The sequence below is a fragment of the Teleopsis dalmanni genome, chromosome 2 (assembly GCF_002237135.1).
Source record: "Teleopsis dalmanni isolate 2A chromosome 2, ASM223713v2, whole genome shotgun sequence".
Taxonomy (NCBI): Eukaryota; Metazoa; Arthropoda; class Insecta; order Diptera; family Diopsidae; genus Teleopsis; species Teleopsis dalmanni.
In genome coordinates this window covers 75,855,114-75,877,290 of record NC_051847.1, presented here as the reverse complement: position 1 = coordinate 75,877,290, position 22,177 = coordinate 75,855,114, and the positions used below count along the sequence as shown (strand labels likewise).

At 28.7% G+C, this 22,177-nt stretch overlaps 1 protein-coding gene across 10 annotated transcripts in view; it reads right to left on the bottom strand.

The window, feature by feature from the left end:
- Positions 1–3,044: 3,044 nt before the first annotated feature.
- LOC119679657 (bromodomain adjacent to zinc finger domain protein 2B) overlaps positions 3,045–22,177 on the bottom strand; it is a 108,626-nt gene continuing 89,493 nt past the window's right edge. The window contains exons 6-21 of one of the 10 annotated variants that reach the window (XM_038092138.1): positions 21,581–22,170; positions 20,750–20,838; positions 19,809–20,635; positions 19,469–19,741; positions 19,001–19,357; positions 18,877–18,942; positions 18,682–18,726; positions 17,918–17,971; positions 17,114–17,283; positions 16,725–16,873; positions 12,982–16,667; positions 9,351–10,321; positions 5,368–5,775; positions 3,569–4,370; positions 3,376–3,497; positions 3,147–3,303 (exon numbers count right to left, since the gene is read on the bottom strand). In XM_038092138.1, the coding sequence (XP_037948066.1) occupies positions 3,147–3,303; positions 3,376–3,497; positions 3,569–4,370; positions 5,368–5,775; positions 9,351–10,321; positions 12,982–16,667; positions 16,725–16,873; positions 17,114–17,283; positions 17,918–17,971; positions 18,682–18,726; positions 18,877–18,942; positions 19,001–19,357; positions 19,469–19,741; positions 19,809–20,635; positions 20,750–20,838; positions 21,581–22,170 (8,766 nt within the window). Of the gene's footprint in view, positions 3,304–3,375; positions 3,498–3,568; positions 4,371–5,367; positions 5,776–9,350; positions 10,322–12,981; positions 16,668–16,724; positions 16,874–17,113; positions 17,284–17,917; positions 17,972–18,681; positions 18,727–18,876; positions 18,943–19,000; positions 19,358–19,468; positions 19,742–19,808; positions 20,839–21,580; positions 22,171–22,177 lie in introns of all 10 variants that reach the window. The other 9 variants (XM_038092132.1, XM_038092140.1, XM_038092141.1 and 6 more) reach the window with 9 other exon arrangements.

Genomic DNA, 22,177 nt, shown 5'->3' with positions numbered 1-22,177 from the left:
TGGATATATTATATTCAAAATAAAACAAAAATATAAACCAATAATAAAAATAAAATATAAAAATATGTTTACCTCATAAATTACAAAATTATATAAACTTCATAAAACATATAAAAAGAATATGTGAAGAATACATAAAATATATGTATAAAATATATATTTAAAATATATATTTAAAATATATATGTGAAGTATAAAAGAAACGCAAAAAAATGAAAAATTTAAAATTGCACGTAACTTTTATTATTATTTATTATTATTGAATATATAAATAATATATAAAAAAATTATAAAGTAAATAAAATAATAAACAAATATAACAAAATTTATATATAATAAATATGTAAAAAATATATATAATAGATATATATATATATATATTATATATATAATAAATATATATGTAAAATTCATAAAAAACATACAAAAATTTTAAAAAATTTTAAAAATGTTTAAAAAATATAATTTTTTTAAAAAAGTCAAATTTTTTATTAGAGTAAATTAGTATTAGTATTATTATTATTGATTTTCAATTTAAGCTTATTCCTTTTCATTCCCAAATTCAATTTTAAATTAAACATTACCATTATATAAAACTTATTTAAAAATGATCTTATTTGGATTTAAATTTTATAAATCATACAAATTTATTTATAAAATCCAAACAATATTTTATTTATTTGTTTTCATTTGAAGCTTTTTAAAATTACTACATTTTATTTTAGAAAACCCTAAACCACTCCTTTCTACAGTCCTTTAAGGAATACGCTTAATTAAAAAAGATATGTGTGTATTCAACACATTTAAATCTTTAAAAAATAGGACTTAATTTTGAAAAGAAAATGGTTTGATTACTTTTAATTCTTCACTAATATTTTAATATTAAATATTACAATTATGAATCAATGCTTCAAAATATTTGAAGATTACGTTATCCAAGTAGCTCAACTATCTTCGAAAACGAAGATTTAGATCGCAGTAGTTTAAATATTTGAAAAAGTTGGGGTGATGTTTAACTTCTAGAACAATTCATCTGCTCAATATTTCGTCTTATTTTCGTTTCTTTTAATATGAAAATGTAGTACAGCAAATATCTGAAGACAGTGTGAAATTTGAACAGTATAGAGTGGTTCGAATATCAAAATGCTTAAAGCTTCGATCGCTCAATTATTTAAAGCGCTAGTCTACTACTTGATCCTATAAAAACGTGTAACTCTGATGTGTAATTTAATTAGATTTGACTCTTTATTAACTCTTTCTCTTATTTATTTGAGACAAAATAGTTAAAACCAACATTTTTCAATGTAATATTACGTTCGAATACTACTACTTTTTCAAGAAAAAAGTGACAATATTTTTTCCTCACTCACTTTCAATTCTTGTGCTCTTACAATAGGTTTAACTTCTGCTATGCGATTTTATTTTTTAATACCTGTGCATTTTGTTGTTGTAAATTGCATACACTTACCCACTCAACCCTGTTATCTGTTTAAGATAATTCATGTAATTCTCAACGAAAAGTGCTAAAACTTTTTAAAAACCGAAAATAGATTAATTTATCTCAAAATTTTATCTATTTTAACACATAAAGAATAAGTAACAAAAATTACAAAAATCAATGATAAATAATAAAATAAAAAAAAAATTTTTTTTAGACCACAGTAGCCTAATACTAAAATATGAACTAAAAAAATGAATCTTAAAAATCTCTCATTTTACACAGAAAAATAAAGTTTCAAGAAAAAAAATGTTTTTAGCATTTTAAATAGTTATATTTCAGGTTTATTTCTTATAAAATAATAGTTAATATATGTATTCAAATTATGTAAAAAAAAATACTTTTTAATTTATAAAATAGTTATTACATAATAATATAATTTAATAAATAAAAATTAACAATTTAAAATAGAAAAAAATTAAAATCATAAAATTCATTTAAACATAAAATTGTATATTAAAAATATTCAATATATTAAGAATTTAACAATAATGTATATTTTTAGAATTAATTGTAATAATAATAAAACTAAGTACATTATTAAAAAAAAATGAATAGTAAAACAATTAATTTAAAAAATAATAATGCTTTAAAAAAATTAAAAATTATAAAATCATTATAGCAACGTAATAGATATACTTTTATATATAGTGTGTTTAAAAGCTAATTAATTAAAAAAGTTATGGATATATATTTGATATTAAATTTTTAAAAATACTGTAACGAAATTATAAATAGGCGGAGTAAGAGTAACATTTTTTGTACGTTATTTTCATAGCAATTTTGCTTTTTATGTTATATAAAATATTGATTAATCCTTTTAAAATTAAGATTTTTTAAAAATAATTCGGTTTGTATATTTTTTTTATGATTTGAGCAAAAAAGTATTAATAACTTAAAAACATAACATTACAATTAAATTAAAACTGTTATTAAGATTTCCTTACATATATATTTACAAGCTGATAACTACAAGCAAAATTAAAAATTAATGTATATAATTATTATTAATATGTGAATTTATATTGGTGGTATTGATATTATTGGCAATGTTTAAAATTTTTAAATTGCGCGAATTGTTATTTGTGTTGCTTTTGTTTATAAGGAAGTAACCACCGTTATTATAATACATTTATAGCTATTAAAATAATACATTTAAATACACGATTAAGCTAATTAATTACATTTAATGTAAAATAGTAGGTGTACTAGCGAATCTAAATTAAAACATGTAAAAACTATATACTTTCGTCTCTAATACTTTTAGCTTAAATTTCTTTACCAAAATAAAATGGTTTTTTTTTAATTATTTCTTATACAATATAATGTTTATAAATACGTATGCATATGTCAATGTTATGTTTAATATACATATAATAATATTTAATATTTTAATTAACTTAATTTTCCACAAATAGCGCAAAATTTTTATGCACTTTTTACAATTTTCTTTAATTATTTTTTCGATTTTTTTTGTATTTTGATTTTCTTTTTTTTTCTTGTTTGTTAAAAAAGTTCAATTAAAACGAAATGATTTTTTTTGTGTTATAAAACATTTTTTTTAAAGGAATTATAAAAATAAAATACTCGCACGTAGCTACATTTTTAATTAATCACTTGTCGAATACTTATAGTGATGTATTTGATATCATGAATGTTTGTCAGTCAACTCTGTCCAACGCATTTCAAAGAATTTACGCATGCCATGGCCGGCTTTACCTACGGGAGAGTCATCCTCATTGAACAGTTCGCAATTGTCGAAAATTTGACGTACATCAACGCAGAAGTCTTCACGACATTTATAACTGCAAATAATAAAAATAAAATATATTAAAAATCATTTTATTTTTTATTGACAATGAAGACAAAAAACTTACATTAAATCTTGAAGTTTCTTTTTGATGGTAGATAAATCCATTGGAGTTTTTATAATCTTGCGATAGGTTGGAAATTGTTTAGTATTTACAGGTAATAAAAATGGCCAAGAGTCTTCATGTAGCTACATTATATATAGTAAGAAATATGAATTAATTATTTGTTTATGCAATTATAAACCAATTCTTATCTTACCTCCATTTCACCTAGCAAGGTTTTGCATACAGCAAGCTCTTTCATCAGCTTCTTGGTAGCGTGTTTCTCTTTCTTCTCTTGCTTTAGTTTTTCTTTAGCTTCTTGAACTGCGTGTATATTGATTGGTGGAGGCGGACCCGTTATCTGACCTAGATTTGGTGGTGTTATTGGACGTGGTGACGGTTGAAGTTGATGTTGTGGTGAATGCTGTTGCATGTGATGTGTTGGAGTTGTGGCACGTGGTGATGGAAATGTTACATGTTGTGGCGAATTTGCTGGTAAAAGAGTAGTTGGTGGTTGTATAAGTGATTGCATGCTTGGCATCACCATCGGCGGTGGTGGATGTATAGAATGCGGTGAGGATGGAGGGATTGCGTATGGTATTTGAGTTTGTGATACTGTTAACGGCATTTGTGACTGTGACTGTGACTGTAACTGTGGATCTAAATGTGTTTGATGATTTGTTGCACCAAGATTAACAAAATTATTTGTTTGTTGTAGTAATGATGGTGATGTTGGTGCGACTTGTTGTACAATTTGCTGCTGCTGCTGTTGTTGTTGTTGTTGTTGTTGTTGTTGAAGTGTTTGATGTATTTGTGGTTGATGAGGTGTTACAGTATTGTAGGCCTGTAGCAGAGACGATTGCTGATGTACTGATATATCTTCCATACTAACATCGCCATAATCGTTATTTGCTAAGGGACTTTGTGGACGATTTGTTATTTGTGATTGAAATCTAGTACCGTCAATTGAATTGTTGTGATGATCTTCAAACGAGGTGGAAGCAATGGAATGCGCTGGGCTAAAAAATTTTTTGCGAAACAGATGATGATGAAATATTACTTTTATATTTTATAGTTTTTATTAGAATGCTAAGAACTAATACTAACGAAAAATAATGCTGAAAATATTTATTAAAATGACACTATGTACAATTATTTTGTCAACGCGTGAAGAATTAGATATTTTTGAAATACTTAAGGAATGAACATTAAAAGCTCTGTTCATATTTATAAAACTTGATACAATATAATTAAAATCATTCCAACTTTTTTTTTATTTATTTTTTATTTATTTTTTATCTATTTATTTTTCATCTATTTATTTTTTATCTACTTTTTTTTTATTTATTTTTTATCTATTTATTTTTTAATTTATTTTTATCTATTTATTTTTTTTATTTATTTTTTTATTTATTTTTTTTATTTATTTTTTTTATTTATTTTTTTATTTATTTTTTTTATTTATTTTTTTATTTATTTTTTATCTATTTATTTTTTTTTATTTAGTGATTTATTTGTTTAATTATTTGTTTATTTATTTATTTATTTTTGTTTATTTTTTTTATTAAATTGATAAACGCCCATTTCGACGAAACTAAATTTTTAATAAAAGCTAATATTTTCAATAGAGAGGTTTTCACCGAACAGTAATGAATTGTAATAACAAAATTTTTTTTAATTTTAATTAATTTAATATTTGGCTGAACCATACAGCTGTTTTGAGTATTGCCAAATACTCATCGTCAGTGGTCTTGGGCTTATTTTTTCTATGTACTTATTCACAAATAATTTTTTGAGACTGCAATTAACAAGGGTTGAACTCGTACCCTGTCAAATTTGAAGCTCAGAGTCAGTGTAATTTTTTATTTATTTTTTTTTTTTAATTTACTGTTTAAATGTATCTATCAAAAATTTTTTTTACTCAACTATTGCTAGTCATAAAAGTTGTTTTTGTTTCTGATATAGCAATAGTTGTATCCTACACAAACTTAAAAATTACTTGCCGATGATAACTACCTCAAAGGAGCTGGAAGTGAAGCCATCGATTCATCATGTGATGAATTTAATGATTGCTGTGACGAATTTTGCAAATTATGTTCTGCTGTCGTATTGTGTTGGTCACCAATTGTATTCACGCCATGTTTGTCACGTTTTTTAGATGAAGATGAGGAAGACGAATCTCGATCTCTACGTGGTTTACTGCTGCTAGTGCGTTTTTTTGGTGGCGGTGCTTTTGATATACAACCATGGCAATACCATTTACCGCGTGGTACTTTTAGTAAAGGTGGAATGTAACAATCTGAGTGATAGGCACGAGGACATAGATCGCAGTAAATCATTTTTCCTACAGGCGCTGTACGATGTCCACCACAAACTATGCATTTACGTTCATTAGTAGCTTTATTAACACATTCATAACAGTACCTATAATTGAAGAAATGAAGAAAAAAAATTAAGAATTTATATAAAAATAATTATGAATGCAATGGGTGGTATTTAAAATATTTTTTTTAGTAAAAAAAAAATATATATATATTATGTCAAGGGTAACTAAAATTATTAATGTTTACATCTGCACAATACGTAAAACTTACGGACCAAACATACATATAATAACAATAATAACAAACAATAATAATTTTTGAATCACAGCACAATTAGTATATATGAGAAGTGGTGTGAGAATAGGGCAATGACAATTGATGGTATGTTTTTTTGAAAATGAATTTTTAAAGCCTTTTTGTGCTATGAAGTTTTGTCAAACCCAAGTTAATGTAAAAAAAAAATATAAAAAAATATTAAAGTTTTAAAACAAAATACTAAATACTTTTAATTAAATTATAAGAAATGTATATGTCCTTATATAAATATTGATTTATGTAGTTTGTTTGAAGTCTAAAACAGATAGAAGATTTCTGGGAAATATATATGATTTTATAATATGTCTATATTATTTATTTGTTTATTATTTATATAAGATATTTTCTATATAGACATGTTATACTAACTGTTTTAGATTGCTATTTTTGTCATCAATGGTACTTAATATTTAATGGTCGAAACACAATTTTTTGACCTACCATAAATCGAACCCTAGCCTATTAGACTGACACGTGAATCTGCTTTTCAATTTGAGTAAACCAGTAATATTAGCAATATGATCACTCTAAAGTTGACTTAATGAAAACTAAAATTTTATAGATAAAAATTCCTTCACTATCACCAGTACTCTCTCTTCGCAAATGAATTACTTGACATTTAGACATTAATATTCAATTAAATAAAAATAATTATATTTTATCAATTAATTCTAGGTTAGAAATTTCAAAAGTTAATACAATAATACAGTCTATTTTTAATTCGATTACATTATTATTTGATATTTTTACTAATTACAAAATATTTATTTTTTATTAAATATTACAACGTATTTCCTAACAAAGATATCTACCAAAATTATACTTATACAACAAAAATTTAATAATGAAAGTAACTGTATCATAACTATCATATTTTTATAGTTTGTTACATTTTTTTAATTAAATCATCCATAGAAGTTTTCACAATTTTTTATTTATTCAATTTAATTAATTTATTTTATTAACATTAGTTATAGTTATGTTATTGTAATATTACAAATTTTAATTCATTCTTTCTCTGTCACTAGTTAAGAGTTTAATAATTATTACCTTCAATTCAAAAAGAATATAAGCAATCGCAATATATATTATCTTTGCAACCTTCACACAGTGCCGTATTAGTTTTGTCAATTTTTTTTTTAAACAGTAGACCATGGACCATATTCTTTCATTATTCCATTTATTCCATGAGTGTAAAGTAGCAAAGCTTCAAAAAAACGTAGAGTATATTAACCGTAGAATTAGTATCGTACTCATCCTTCTACTTAACTCTGCATGTCGATAATTTCCTCAACAATGAAACTTTATTTTGTGTTAAAGAAACACATTAGCAAGCTCTCTTCTTCGGCCTTCGAGCTTTTTCTCTGATAAATCTATATAGAAAAGTTCTCTCTTAAAAGCTATTCTGAGATTGGACAGTTTCAGGCACAAAATATAAACATTTTTAAGCCAATAATTTTTTGTACATCTATATAATTTTATTATCTTTGATATAATTATTATAGTGTATTAATATATTATTTTATTATAATTTTTCTTATTAATTTATAAATTACTATTAAATGGTTTATTTTACAAATTATTGGGTTATTTCGGATGCATTTCTATATAGTGTTGTTACAATGGTGTCATATTATTATTATATTAATAGTAAACTTTTATTATATAAATCTTTTATTATATTAATATTATAAAATTTTTGTAGTTGTTTTTATAAAAAACAAAAACTGATTTCTAATCCTTTTGATCCAAAAATGTATGTTCCAAACAATTTTCCAAAAAGTTCCTTTTATACGATTTCTTGAGTAAGTCTCTGGTATAATCGATTTAATTTCTAACGCGACATCTGTTTCATATTAATATCATTATTTTATAAATTAATGATATAATTTTTTATGCTATATATAAATTTTATTTTGTTTCATCGTACTATATAGTTTTTATCATTTTTCTGACTGACTTAATATATCTCTTCATTTTTTTTTTCTCTTTTTTTTTCTAAAATTATTAATTTCAATATAATAATGAACTTCTTATAAATTTGTCTAAAATGGGAATTATTCAGTCCATTTATTTTTTACTGCAAAACAATATTTTAAGCATTAACAAAAATTTTTTCTTAATTATCTTACAATTTAGATTTCAAATAGTTTCTCGTACGAAAGTTTATTAGCTCTATATATTATATATTTCATATTGTATATGTTTTTATATATTATATAATATATATATAATAATAATATATTGTATGTATTATGTATACATAAGTTTCTTCATTTATATTTTTATGACTATAATAATCATTTATAAAAATGGTAACGCAAATTAGCGCATTTTCTCGATAAAGTTGAAAAAAAATTAAATTGAAAAGGATATATATTTATCAAAATATATATAGATATATATAAAAATTTTATTTAATTTTATTTATTTTATTTTATTATTTATTTGTTTGTCAAGCTTTCTTCCATTATTGTCTTTGTTGTCATTTTTATTCTCAATATTATTACTATTCTTCTCTTTTTATTGGAATAAAATACTCGATATATAAATCTTCTATATTGTGGGAGATCTATAGGATTAGACGATTGAAGTGTTTTATCTACTCAAGCGACTATATCTTTTATGAGTGAAATTTACAAAAATTTATGGAAATAATTAAATTTTCAGAATCCATTTACTATAGTTAGATGTGGCCACCTTTTGCCTTGACTATATCCTTCAAACGATTATAAAAATTAACTGTATGCTTCACGAGTGTGATCTTCCACTATTTTGGCAATTTTGGCAATATAACGCAATCACACTATTATGTTTGAATTTCATTTCAAATAACTTTTGTTCTATAAAACAAAATAAAAAGCTTGTGGTAGCTTGTAAACAATATAAACAGCTGTCATTCACATAGCTGGCAATATCAGTTTGACAGATGAGCTGTGTGTAGTTGGTAACACTTCAATCGCTTAACCCTGTATTTATAATGAGGTAAAGAGATCTAATGTGAGAGTACCATTATGAATAATAAAAATTTCATTATTTCCGGAATTATGCTTTAATCTATATCGCTTACCATTTGCATTATAATTTACTAAACTTAGTCAGACTTACTAAACTTTCATACTTGTTTTTAATATAATCAATCTTATTCCAGTTCTGTCCTAAATAATTTAATATCATTTAAGTCTCTCCATGTGTTTCTAACTAAACCTTTGTTTTTCTACACTCTTTTCCTAATTTTTCTTATTTTAATGGGTACGGCAAACAAAAAAAAATTGAAATTAACTAAGTAGATAATAGATAAAACTAAAACTATTTAAATTTTTACCACCCACTTTTGTGTGTAGATTCTGTGATACTCACCAATCTCCATCGGGTATATTTTCCATTTTAGGCTTGAAGCAATAGGTGTGGTAGCCTTTATCGCAACCATCGCACAGTAATAATTTATCTTCATTTTCGCCAGATGTGCAGAACTGGCAATTCTGTAAGGAATTCGAATATTTTGAAGTTGTTGTTGTACTTGTACCTATATTATCTGTAGTTGTTGTTGTTTCGATTGTTTCTATTGTTGTAGTAGCAGTTTTTGTCGTTGTTGTTGTCTTAGTGAACTTTTTGTACGGTTTGGATGTATTGGATGTGTTGGGTATTTGGTTCGTATTTGGGACTTTATTTTTGGGTGTACTAGTATCAAAAGAATTTTTAGAGGAATTGGATTTAAAATTGATTTTAATTGTTGTAGGAGTATTATCATTACCCTCACAGACCACTAAAGCAGCGGTAACGTTTTTTAAGTTGTTACTAAGTTTTTTAGATTTTTTTGGTGTTGAAGTCTTTGTTACAGGCTTTTGACATTTGGTTTTTGTTAATGAATTATTTGAAAGATCATCTTGATTATCATCAACATCTGTTGGTAGTTCATCATTAGAGTTATCTGTAGATGAAGATGACTCAATCTCACTTTCGGTGTCTGTAGTGTTTTCTAAATCCTTTTTGCTTTTACTTTTGCTTTTGCTTTTTGATTTTGTTTTCGTTTTTGACTTTGATTTGGATTTATTTTTATTTGTTTTCACTTTCTTTTTAGCTTTCTTTTTTGGTGTCTTAGGTGTGGTCAAAGTTTTCGGACTCTTAGCTATTGGTATCGGTGATAGCTTGGGGGATGCACATATATTTTGATTAGGAGTCTTTTTTTCAGTCTTCTTACTACTTTTCGGACTCTTAACGACAGTGGGTGTATCTACTACTTTGTTTGTTTTTTTTGATTGCTTTTTCTTACTGGTTGCGTTTTCTTTTGATTTTGATTTTTTTTCTTTTTTAGATTTTTTCTGTTTTTGCTATTGGTGAGATTTCAATCATTCATGAGAAGATGATGACGTGCAAGTAGAGGGGGGGGGGAGAACAGGAATTTTTGGATGGGAAATGCATAAAATGAATTTGTTTGTACATTTAGTCACATTTTTTATAAAGTTTATGTGAAGGTATAAAAATAACATGGACAATATTAATTAATGTATTAATTAAAGCGTGTGTGTGCCCCGAAAAATATATTAAAAAAGTGTTTAAAACAATTTAGTAATACCAAAATACAAACACCATTTCATATTAACAATAAAGAAGCAATTTTTTATATATGTAATTTTTTTTTAGAAGACAAATTGTTAGGAAAAATGTAGCAAAACCAAAAAAGCATTTATATTTGAGTATGTGTAAGTCAATGTGTATATGTATATGTAAGTTGTGTATTGAGAAATGTTATGTTATTTAATGCAGAACAGAAATTAGCAGGCAGTATATATTTATTGATTAAATACATAAATTGTATATATGTATTTTAAATTCATTTCATAACAACAACAAAATTTTCGCGTTTTTTTTTTTTTTAAGAAAAAATAAAAGAAAAAATAAATTATTTTTAGTTTTAATTGTTTATATTGAAAACAAAATGTGTTTTTTTTTATTTAAATGCAAAATATATGAACTACCGAGATTTTCAAATTTACAAAGGAAAAGCAATGATATAACTAAATCAATCTAAAGATTGGTAAAAAATAAAGAAAAATACATACATACAATTAAAGCAATGGAATAAAGCTTTTAATGAAGAGAAACCTAACATTTGTTAGAGTGTGATTATTCCTGCTAAAAACTATTCAAAATGTTTTATAAAAATAGAAGGCACACCTTTATTATCGAACTTTACCGAATATTATAATATAGTTAACGTTATGAATATAATTGTGGAAATATATATAGAAACATTAAAGAATATTGAATTTCAATCTTAAATATTACAAAGTACAATTCCAAAAAAAAGTTTAATTAACGATAGATTTGCATAGCCCGGTACAACTACATGTCTACTTATGACTTATTGAACATTTGAATGAACCTGGTTCGATTATCACAACTTTCCTCACCTATTCCTATTTCTAACATGCATTGTATTCTTTCTAATTTCCCTTTACCTATTTCCCATATTCTTTTATTTATTTAATATATATTATATAGGATTTTTGGCTAATGCAATAAATTATTTTTTTGTGATTTCTGCCTGTTAGTGTTCCCAACTGATAGAATTGCCATAAAAGAAAGAACAATATACATGGTGCAGAAATTATTAAACTCTAACAACTACGCAGCACATTCAAGAAATTTAAATAAAAAAAAAACGTATAATATTGTCTTATAGATCAATATACAAGTATTGATCCTTCAGAACTCGCATAACAGTTCTGAAGAGAACTCGCAAAAGAAGTAGACGAAAACAAAGAAACGCTTTGTTTGTACTTTTCTAGCGCAACATAAGAAAAGAATTATTCTAATAGACTCGTATTAGGGTCCTATCAGTTTCCTACGAGACTCCTACGAGGTTCCTACTATTAAACGACTTTTATGCTATTTTATGCACCTCCTTCAGTCTGCTATTAGCTAGAAGATATTAAGGAACGTATCTTTTCAAACTAAATTTCTTTTATAACTTTTAATATATGATCGAACTGAGATTGAGACTGATTGAGATCATATTAGGATTATATTAGGTACCGTACAAGCACAGATAGTCAATGCTAAACAATTTTCATTAAAAAACAGCAACAATCAAATGATCCACGATGATCTGATCAACTAACACAAGAAACGATAACAATGAAGTGAACTAATAATTAATCTGTTTAAAATTTGGAATGTATGTAAAGTATGTAAATGAATGAATTGTTATATTTATCTCTGAAATGTTTCAGTTAGAAGCAAGAAACTTTTTTGTTTCAACTGGAATTCGAATTTAAGAAAAGTATTTTTACGATAAACTAAACTAAATAAGCAAAGATAAGATAATTTATACTCTCTTATAAAAACTATATGTTTTTTTTTTGTACTAATCTCTGGACCAAACTATTTGTTCAGTAATTCACTATACCGATTGGTTTGTGAAACATCTTCGAAATATTCACTATTTCTTATTAGGCACTGTTCTAAATACGTCCTTTCTATAGTTTTTAGAATGTTAAAATAGAATTGAAATGTTTTAGTTAAACTAATAATAATTCTAATGTGTGTAAATATTGTTCTATCCAATAGAACATATCCATTTGAATAGCTTTTCATAAACACATTTGTTTTAGGAGTTTTGATCTCAAATATCATTCCACCAAAGAAATAAGAAATGAACTTGCAAATGAAACTCCATAATTTATAGAAAAAAAATAATAAAAAAAGTTAAGGCTTCAAAAATAATGATTAAATGTAAATGAACTCTAACTACAATCCTCTATACTATAGATACATTATTAATAACTACAGAACTATTATTAATATCAAATATAACAATAACAGAAAAATTTAAAGATGCAACAAACTCAAGAAAAAACTAAAAAAATAACAAATAAATAGTAGGTGGACTAATTGTAAGAATAGTGTATGTCTATGTGTACATGTACATTAAGTGTGTCTATGTAATATGTGTTGGTACTATGAAAAATAGAAAATTAACACTTACCGCTTTCATGATGCTCTTATCCCAAGCCACACATGATTCTAGCACGTATAGTGCCATAGCTAATTGTGCGGTTGTATGTGAACGTGATACCGCATCTCGCCAGGAAACTAAGCCTTTTGGTATATTTTCCACCTTCTCATCCCTATCACTGTCACAATTGCTATCTGGTGAATTGCCACCAGAATTATTCTCATTAGTTGACATGTTACTATCTAGAGTATTTTGTGTAGCTGCAGCCGCATTGGCAGCTGCAATGGCCATAGCTCGCTCATTAAATGCGGATGCACTGATAGTATTTTGTGATTGCTGTTGTTGCATATTAAGTAGCTGTTGTGATGCAGCTTGTTGTTGCATTTGTAGCAGAAAAGCTGCTGCTGAAGCTGAATTTTGTGTTTGTGTCGTTGTTTGTTGAGTTTGTGCTATGGCAGCTAAATGCGCATCACCAGTTTGTGAACCCAACGGTGGTTTCAGATAGCGTCTTTCAATATTAGCTTCTAAATCTATTATGCGTTCACGTATCATCGGTATAATACTGACAAAATCTTCTTCAGTTATGTCTTCCTGTTCTAAATTAAGTTCGTTTTCAATACGCGGTGGGAGTTGCCAGTTTTTAAGTTGCATCGATGCACTTGCTATTTTATCTTCTAGTGCTTCCAGCTGTTCGAGCAGAGCTATTTCTACACGTTTTGCGATTTTCGGATTCCAATCATTAGGCTTATCAGGCGGCATATATTCGATCTCTACGTTATTACTATCAGTTCCGATAAGTTCACAAGTTAGTCCCAGTGGCAATTCTTGTGCCAAGAAACGCATTAAATTGTCTTGTAAGTCGCGTTCTCTTAAACCTGAAGGATCTAAATTGTTTATTACTTTGCGTAACATTTCGACAGTATCTACTTTCCACCAACCGAATCGGTTTTGCTGTGGTACATGAGTATTGGTTAGTTTTTTGGGAAGCCCCTCATTTTTTATTTGTTCTAAAAACTTATGCTCATCTGGTGTCATTGAGAGAGGGGTAGGCACGTCATATTGAACGAAAGTGCTGATATTGCTCAATGACATGTTAGATAAATTTTGTAGAGAAATATTCATTGCCTCGTCTAGCTTAATTTCAATTTTAGCTGGTTTAAAATCCTCGTTTGGAATATCTTTCCCACCTCCCGCGAGGCCTACACCATCTACTCCACCACTGTCCATTTTTGTGTCGTTAAGAAAGGGAAAAAACTTTTCATCATGACTTTCATTTTTTAAAGATTTTTTTATATACTCTTCTCCGTACTTTTGCTCCTCATCACCGCTAGCCGCTTCTTCACTCTTCATTCGCTGACGAGGAGACCCCAGACCGTTTTTTGAAGCCGTCGCTACTTTCTCTTCAAATTCACGCAATTTTTGTTCAACTTGAGTTTCATCAAGACCAGATAAAGAAAGTATACACTCTTGTATAAATTTCGTAGTATCAACTTTACAATCGTCCATTGGTATTGTGAAATATTGTGCATTATTGGCAATATCCCAACGATGGCCCTGTATTTGTATGGAAGAATCACAAGTAATATTTGCATATGCAGCCTGAAATTCTGCAATACTCTCATCACACTGTAGTTCTGTGGTGGTAAGAGGCATTTCACGATTAACAATAGAGAACCACTTTTCACCACAATCGACGGTACCATCACTTGTCGATACAATTATGCAGTCTTCCTCTTTTTTAATATCCTCTGGCTTTAAAGCAGTATTACATACATTTGAATCGATTGCAGAGCTTGAAGATAGTGTATTATTTTCTAATTTATCACAGTTTTCTTCACTTGAATTGAATGTTGGTACAATAGGAATTTTAATCTCTGCTTCAAAATCAGTTTTGGTAGTAACAGAAGGACCCAACGGAGTAATTGAGTTAACATCGGATTTCTCATTTGATATATTGTAACTCTCGTTAAGCTTAGGTTGTGTTTCTGTGACATCATCATCATCGTCATCATCACCTAAATCAACAATTTCTGGTTCTACTTTATTCGTTTCTATCACATCATCATCATCTTCCTCAAGACCAACAGTGCTTTTGGGTTCATCAGTCTCCATGTTTTCAACATTATCTTTAGTTATTATTTCCATATCGTTATCATCGTTACCATTTTCTACACTGCAAGCATTCGTTGTATTTTCATCATTTTCATTTATAATTTCTGGCTCTGGTACTTCATTCGAAGGAAATTGTTGAATTTCTCTTTGTTTTTCTTCATTTTCTGCTTCGATTATTTCGTGATATTGCATAATATCAGATTGTGCTGATTCAAGCGCTTCAATGAAAATTCCACCAGCTTTAGGTAATTTCCAATATCTGCGCCAAAAACGATCCTGACCAAAACAAGCTGCACGCAATTGATTCGTACTTTTCTCCAATACCTCTTTACAGTTCATTGAAGCACGTATTATTTTATCGAGTTTCTTTTGTAATTCATCCGCACTAAGTCTGTTGTCTTCGTCTTCTTCAACATTAGTAATTTCAGACTCCATATCACTTAAATCATCGTCCATACCGACATCGGTGGATGCATCATCATTTATGTTCGTGCGTGTATTGTTCTTCTTTGACAATAATGCATTGAGATCTGTTGTGGTAGCAGTTGCATTTGAAGTACCATTTTGATATGTTGGTGAGCTTGTTAAATCCTCAAGCTTACCTTGTTTAACTGGTGTATTATCACTAACACAACTTTTGGATGGACTCGCATCCACTAACGATATAGTTGGAATATGCATGTCATCATTAGTTTCTTTATCTTTATCTTTATCATGCTTGTCATTGGGAATATCAGCAACATTGTTTTTCTGTATATTCTCTTCATCTACATCCATTTTTTCTGAAACAACGCCTTCATCTTTACTATTATTATTGCGTTCATCAACTTCAACAGAATTGATTTCGTTAGCCTCCTCTGTATCATCTTTAGGTGCAGCATTTGTTGTCACATTTTCAGCATCTTTTTCAGCGCGTTCCGCATCGAGCTTTTGTTGAGCAGCAGCAGCCAACATTGCAGCTTCACGTTCAGCCTGAGCTTTCTCATAAGCTTCAATACGTGATTTACGCATATGCAAAGCTTTATACTTTCGCACCTTCATATCTGTCATATATTTTTCTTTACGCATTTGAGCACATGTCTCTAAGCTGCCGTCTATTTGTTTAAGCACCGCCTTATTCATAAGTAAATCATTACAAAGATGCGCAAGTATTTGTGCTTTACGTGTTGGATTAAGTGCCACAAATGGTCGATCTTTCAACGAATGCGATAATTTCCATGTTTCATTCTCATGTAACAATTTATAATATTCTTGATTTTTGCCAGAATGTGTAACAGCATCAGCATCAACTTGATGATGATCAGGTATGCGACGTTCACGCTCACGATCCATTGTAATACCGAACATTTGACGTATTTCGCCTGTGGCTGTAGCATACAGATAAATGCGAAGTATTTCTGATACATTCGAATTTGTAATATCAGCATTACGTAGCGATTGTCCGAGCAAAGTTGTATGCCGTCCAGGATTCGGTATACCAGGATCTTCAATGGCACACACCAATAAATGTGTCATCACAGATAGTAGTTCCTCTTCAGCTTCAACATTGCTATCAGCAACAAGAGCATCATGCAAATTTTGCAATGATGGCAAAGATTCCATGTCTGCTGAGAAAACACATTTTAATAAATAATTAAAGATTGCTTGAAAAAATATCTCACCGAAACCTAATGTTTCTCCAAAATTATGTAAGAATTCAAAGACCATTAGTAAATCTGCCATTGCCTGACCAGGTAAACGATTACCAGCAACACGTTCCATTTCAGGAATTTCGGCAGGATGTACAATCTCAGAATCTTCTTGAGGTTTTCTATATAAGAGAATAATTAATAAAATTTCAATGAAATTATATGTGTTATTTAAAAATTTAACAAAAATTAATGGGGGGAAAATATATTTTGTTATATTGAAAATAATTTAGGATTATTACATTATTTTGCATATACTTAAATACACAAAATAAATTACTGATATCGCTGATCGAATATCTTTTTCAATGGACATTAATTTTGGACATTTTTATGGCTATATATTTTTAACAGCACCTCACCTTATGTGTGCCAAAATTTCAGCATCACGTTTACGTGCTTGCAAACGTTTTTCTCTTAAGATCAAACGGTCCAGTACCATTTGATGTTTCTTCTTCTCGCGTTCTTCAAATTTACGACGTATTTCCAATTGGCGTATTAATGCCACATGCTGACGTCTACGCTCACGATCCTTTATTTTTGTTTTATTGAAAATATTAAAATTTTTATTGCTATATTTTATACTTTAATAAAAATTAGTATAAATCTCTCTATAAATCTACTTAATTTAGTAAGTACGAAATAAAAACAACCATTAAATTATATTTGCTTTAACACAATGTATTAGAGTGTTAAAATATTAAATTAAGAAAAACAATATTACAAAACAATAAATATTATGAAATTCAACAAAAATAAATAAAAATTATGATAAACTCAATTAAATAAATGACAATGAATAACATTAATTTTTATACGTTAATTAAAAATAAAAATAAAATTAAATTAAACAATTTTCAATACAAAAAACAAAATTAAATTAAGACTTGTTCAAAAAGTTTGTGCAAATATATATTTTATTTAAATATTTTTATTCATATAATTTAAAAATAAATTTTACAAATTTTTTGAACCAAAACTTTTTACAAAAAAAATACAAACAAATAATTTTTTTTTAAATAAATGATTTTCTACAAAAATTTCTTTAATACAAAAACTTAATAAAAATTGTTAGAAGTGCAAGTTAAAAAAGCGTTATAAGAAGCTGGATTCAATTTTAGTGATTAATGCGAAAATTTAAAAATATTATTTGACATTAATCATACCATTTCAGCGGCTAGTAGCAACTCCTTCTGCTTGTTGAGTTCCTGCAGATAGATCTGCATTGTAAGTAATATACACAAATATATTTTAAATATTTCAAAAAAAACAAAAAAACAAAAATAAATAGAAACAAATAAATGAATAAATATGAAGCATATGGTTAGGAATAAAATTATTTATTTTTGTAAATTTATTTTTTATTTAAATCAATAATCATTATCAGCTTTATTGTTACACCTTTTAAACCTTAAGCATTGAAATTTAAACTAATATCGATATAAAATTTTTATAATGTTTGCTTTAAGAGAAAATATATTATATCGAAATATTCAATTCTTATAGAGACTATTACAGGATACAAAAAAAAGGCAAGCCATTCTGTCATGATCTTTAGTATCTCTTCTGCTTATTATAACCACTTAACTACTTTGAAAAAATATATATGATTTATTTTGTAATTGTAATTTTTGCAATTTCTACAGACTAAAAATCAGAAAATTTAATTTAATAGACAAAAATGATAGAGATAATTAACTAATAATTAAGTGCTTTTACTAGCAATGAATGTTCTTACAAATTTACTATTTGTTAGGTCACAACATTGGAGCGAACAAATAAATGAAATTTAATGACAAAATGATGAAATAAAATACTTAATGCATGGCATGTTAATGAAGCTACAAAAACTAATTTATAAAAGAAACAAAAGAAAACATGAAACAAAAATAATCAAAAAACTACCAAATTTTGAATAGGTAAGTAATACCTGTTCTTTAGCTAAAATAGCTTCTTGTCGTTTCTTTTCTTTTTCCTAAAGAGAATATAAAATTTTTCATTTGAGTGGTCATTCGGAAAATAAAAAAAATACATTTTACATTTCTATACGCGCATGAATATGTTTAAAATATTAACATTAACACAACGTTCGCGTAAATAAATTATTAAAATATAATATCGTTACCTGCTGTTTCTTTGCTAACTCTTCCTGCTTAATGCGTTCAAGTTCTTCCTGACGTTTTTTGCGCGCCTAAAAATATACTTTTGTTAAAAATGCTTATTAAATTAATTTCGAAATCTCTATTTACCTCAATTGCTTGTTGATTTTTTAACTCCTTCTCTTTGCGCTGTTGCTCTAGTTTCTCATTTTTTTCTTGACGTGCTTTTTCTTTATTGCGTGCCATTTCTTCCTTTTGTTGCTTTTTGGCATCACGTATGGCTTGTTGCTGCTTCGCAATCTCAATGCGTTGCTCGACATTCAAAGTCTGTCTTGTGAACATTTTAAGATCTTCCAGACGCTTAGCTACGTCCTCATCAGACATACGTATATACTCGCCATCGTTTGCATATGGTGGGGGTGCTGGCTGTAAAAACGAACCAACAATTGCACGTGCAGAGAAACTGAAATTTTCGCGTAATAATTTTGAGGGATTTTTCTCCAGGTACTATATAAAAAAAATTAAAACAATATATTAATTATATCTTATTCAATTTAACTGTATGTTTATAATAATATTTTAAAAATAGTGGGAGAAAAAACTCGTCTACAAACTCACAGAGAAAACTTGTCCGATTGTCTTTAATGGCACAGTGTTGCCAGGAGCATAATAAACTACTTCCCCACGTATTTGTCCAGCTTTTGTGAGGCCGCGTATTACTGTTTCACGTTTCCAGCCCAAGTCAAGTGGTACACGTAACTCAGCGACATTAAGTAGATTTGCTTCTTCGCTTTCAGACTCCGATAAACCACTTTCAGCAGCCACACTCTCAGAGTCGGTAGACACTTCCATTTGAGCATTTGCATCACTAAGTGCCTGCCGAATTTTTTCCTACCATAAATAACAAAGAGAAGTTATTTTTAATCACAGCACATTAAATAAATATTATTTTACTTACAAAATCTGCACCTTGTTGCAGTAACTGCTGCGTCGCTAACATTGGCTTCAGTCCAACAGCTCTGGACTGTGCTAATAACGAAGCTACAGTGTTTTTCTTCGGTTTTGATACACCTCTGCCCAAATTACGCGGACGGCCTTCCTTGAATGGTGGCTGGGAGGAGCGATCACTGCTATTACTAGAACCAGCTCCAATTGAACCCGAACCAGAACCAGTTTGTGTACCACCTAAAGCAGCTGTAATTGAACTTAAACTTTGCAAGCTGTTTGAACTAGCACCAGCATTTTGTTGATTAATGCTACTTGATTGACTAAAATCGTTGCTACTTGATGAATTGGGCTTATCTGGTTTCATTGACAAATTCAGTGGTGTGTCAAAGTCTTCTATGGTTATGGGATTGGCCGCAGTGCCAGCCATTGAGTTATTAGCAGTTAGATTCGATTTCATGCTTAAATTGACACCAGAACCAGTACTGAGTTCGCTACTCATATCATGTAAGTCTTTACTTTTATTCGATAAATTATATGCTCCATTTGATGTAATTGTAGGCGGCAATTTTATAACTTCTACACGATCAGTTGATGGATCACGACTGCTAGCTGAACTTGTTGGTGCTGTATGATCAAGTCGTCCAATATTGTTGCTTGTGCCTGTTATAGTTGGTGCTGTTAAATGTCCAAGTGCAGCAGCTGCCGCTGCTGCTGCGCTAGAGTTGCCACTGCCCATGCTGCCTCCACCACCAGACTGTTGTTGTTGCGCTGCATTCGCTGCTGCTGCCATTGCTGCGTATTCCATTTCGAGTCTAGCCCGTTTCGCTGGGCTGAGACCTGGAAATGCAAGTAAAGAGGAAATTGCATTTGATGTTTCAAGTTCTTGTTTTTGTAGTTGTAGTTGTTGTTGTTCTTCAGATATGGTCTTTTTACGACCACGTGTAGTAGTACCGGGTATTTTGGGGCCCACGATGGATGATGTGTATTTTATAATCTCCGTATCAGGCGGCAAACGTACTCCCAGCAAGGACGGATGTTCACTACACACACACAGACATAACACATTGGCAAAGCAATAGGCGGCAGCAATAAAAATAAGAGAAAAAAAATTATATTAAAAACTTGTCTAATAGAAAATAAATGCAATTTGCATACATCAACACATAAATTTTTAGTCAAATTTTGTATTTTATTGTGAAATCACACACAGTGGATTGATTTTAGCTAATGATTTTAGTTAATAATGCATAAAATGCCTAACTCCACTGTACAGAGATTTATTAAATAAATGCCAATTGATCAGATTCAGTAGTATCCTTTCTACGAAAAGGACACCAGTAACAAGACAAGTTCACAACATCAATAAAACAAATAATCAAAAGGAGGATCTTACTTTCCTTCCAGTGCAGCACTACGAGTACGAGGATTATATGTGTGAGTGTTACATAGTTTATTATCCAAGAAAATGAATTCGAAAAGAATAAAATATTACAATTAAATAAAAAGGGTAGCTTTAGCTTAAATAAGGTTTGAAACCACATAATACCAATGAGCGTTTCACCAATTTTTGACAATATTCAATACGTTATACGTTCCCATGGAATAAATTTATAAATGTTCAACTTTAATTTTACTGTTCTAAACTTATGGAAAGTTATCTGTCATAAAATTCACTTTTTATCAAATTCAAACAGTCTACAATAATTTGTTGTTATCTATAATGATATCCTACTCCCCACCTTTTATTGTGTCAAAACAAAACAGCAAACTTTAATCATTTACCTCAGTATGCCTGATGGCATGTAATCCTTTGATTTGCCACCAGTAAGCAACTCAGCCGCAGCGGAGTTCTTAGCAAACGCGTTCATAGCTGCTTGCACACTCTGTTGAGGACTCATGCCGAGAGCTCCAAATTGTGATAATGAATTTAATGCATTGAGCGAGGCATTGTTTTTCTCACGTTCCTTAGCCGACATAGAATTATTTCCAGTATTTGCGCTACCTGACATATTAACACTACCATGTGGTGACATAAGTGCATTGTGATGACTAGCAGAATTATTTATACTAGAACCACCGCCACCTAAATGATGCATACTATTGTTGTTAGATGAAAGAGATTTATTCGAGCTATTACTGCCGGAAGAGGAAAGTCCAACTCCGCTACCCTGTTGTGACTGTGAGTAATGGGATGATTTCTTATTTGACGAGGAACTTGATGATCCACTACCACTAGCTCCAGACGAAGCAGCAGCTGCGGCCACTTGCATTGCCATCAACTCTTTGTGCAAAACAACTGGATCGTAAGCTGATCCAGGATTCGTATTCAAACTGCCAGACATAGACGATTTACCATAACCACTTGAGTTTGACTGAAAT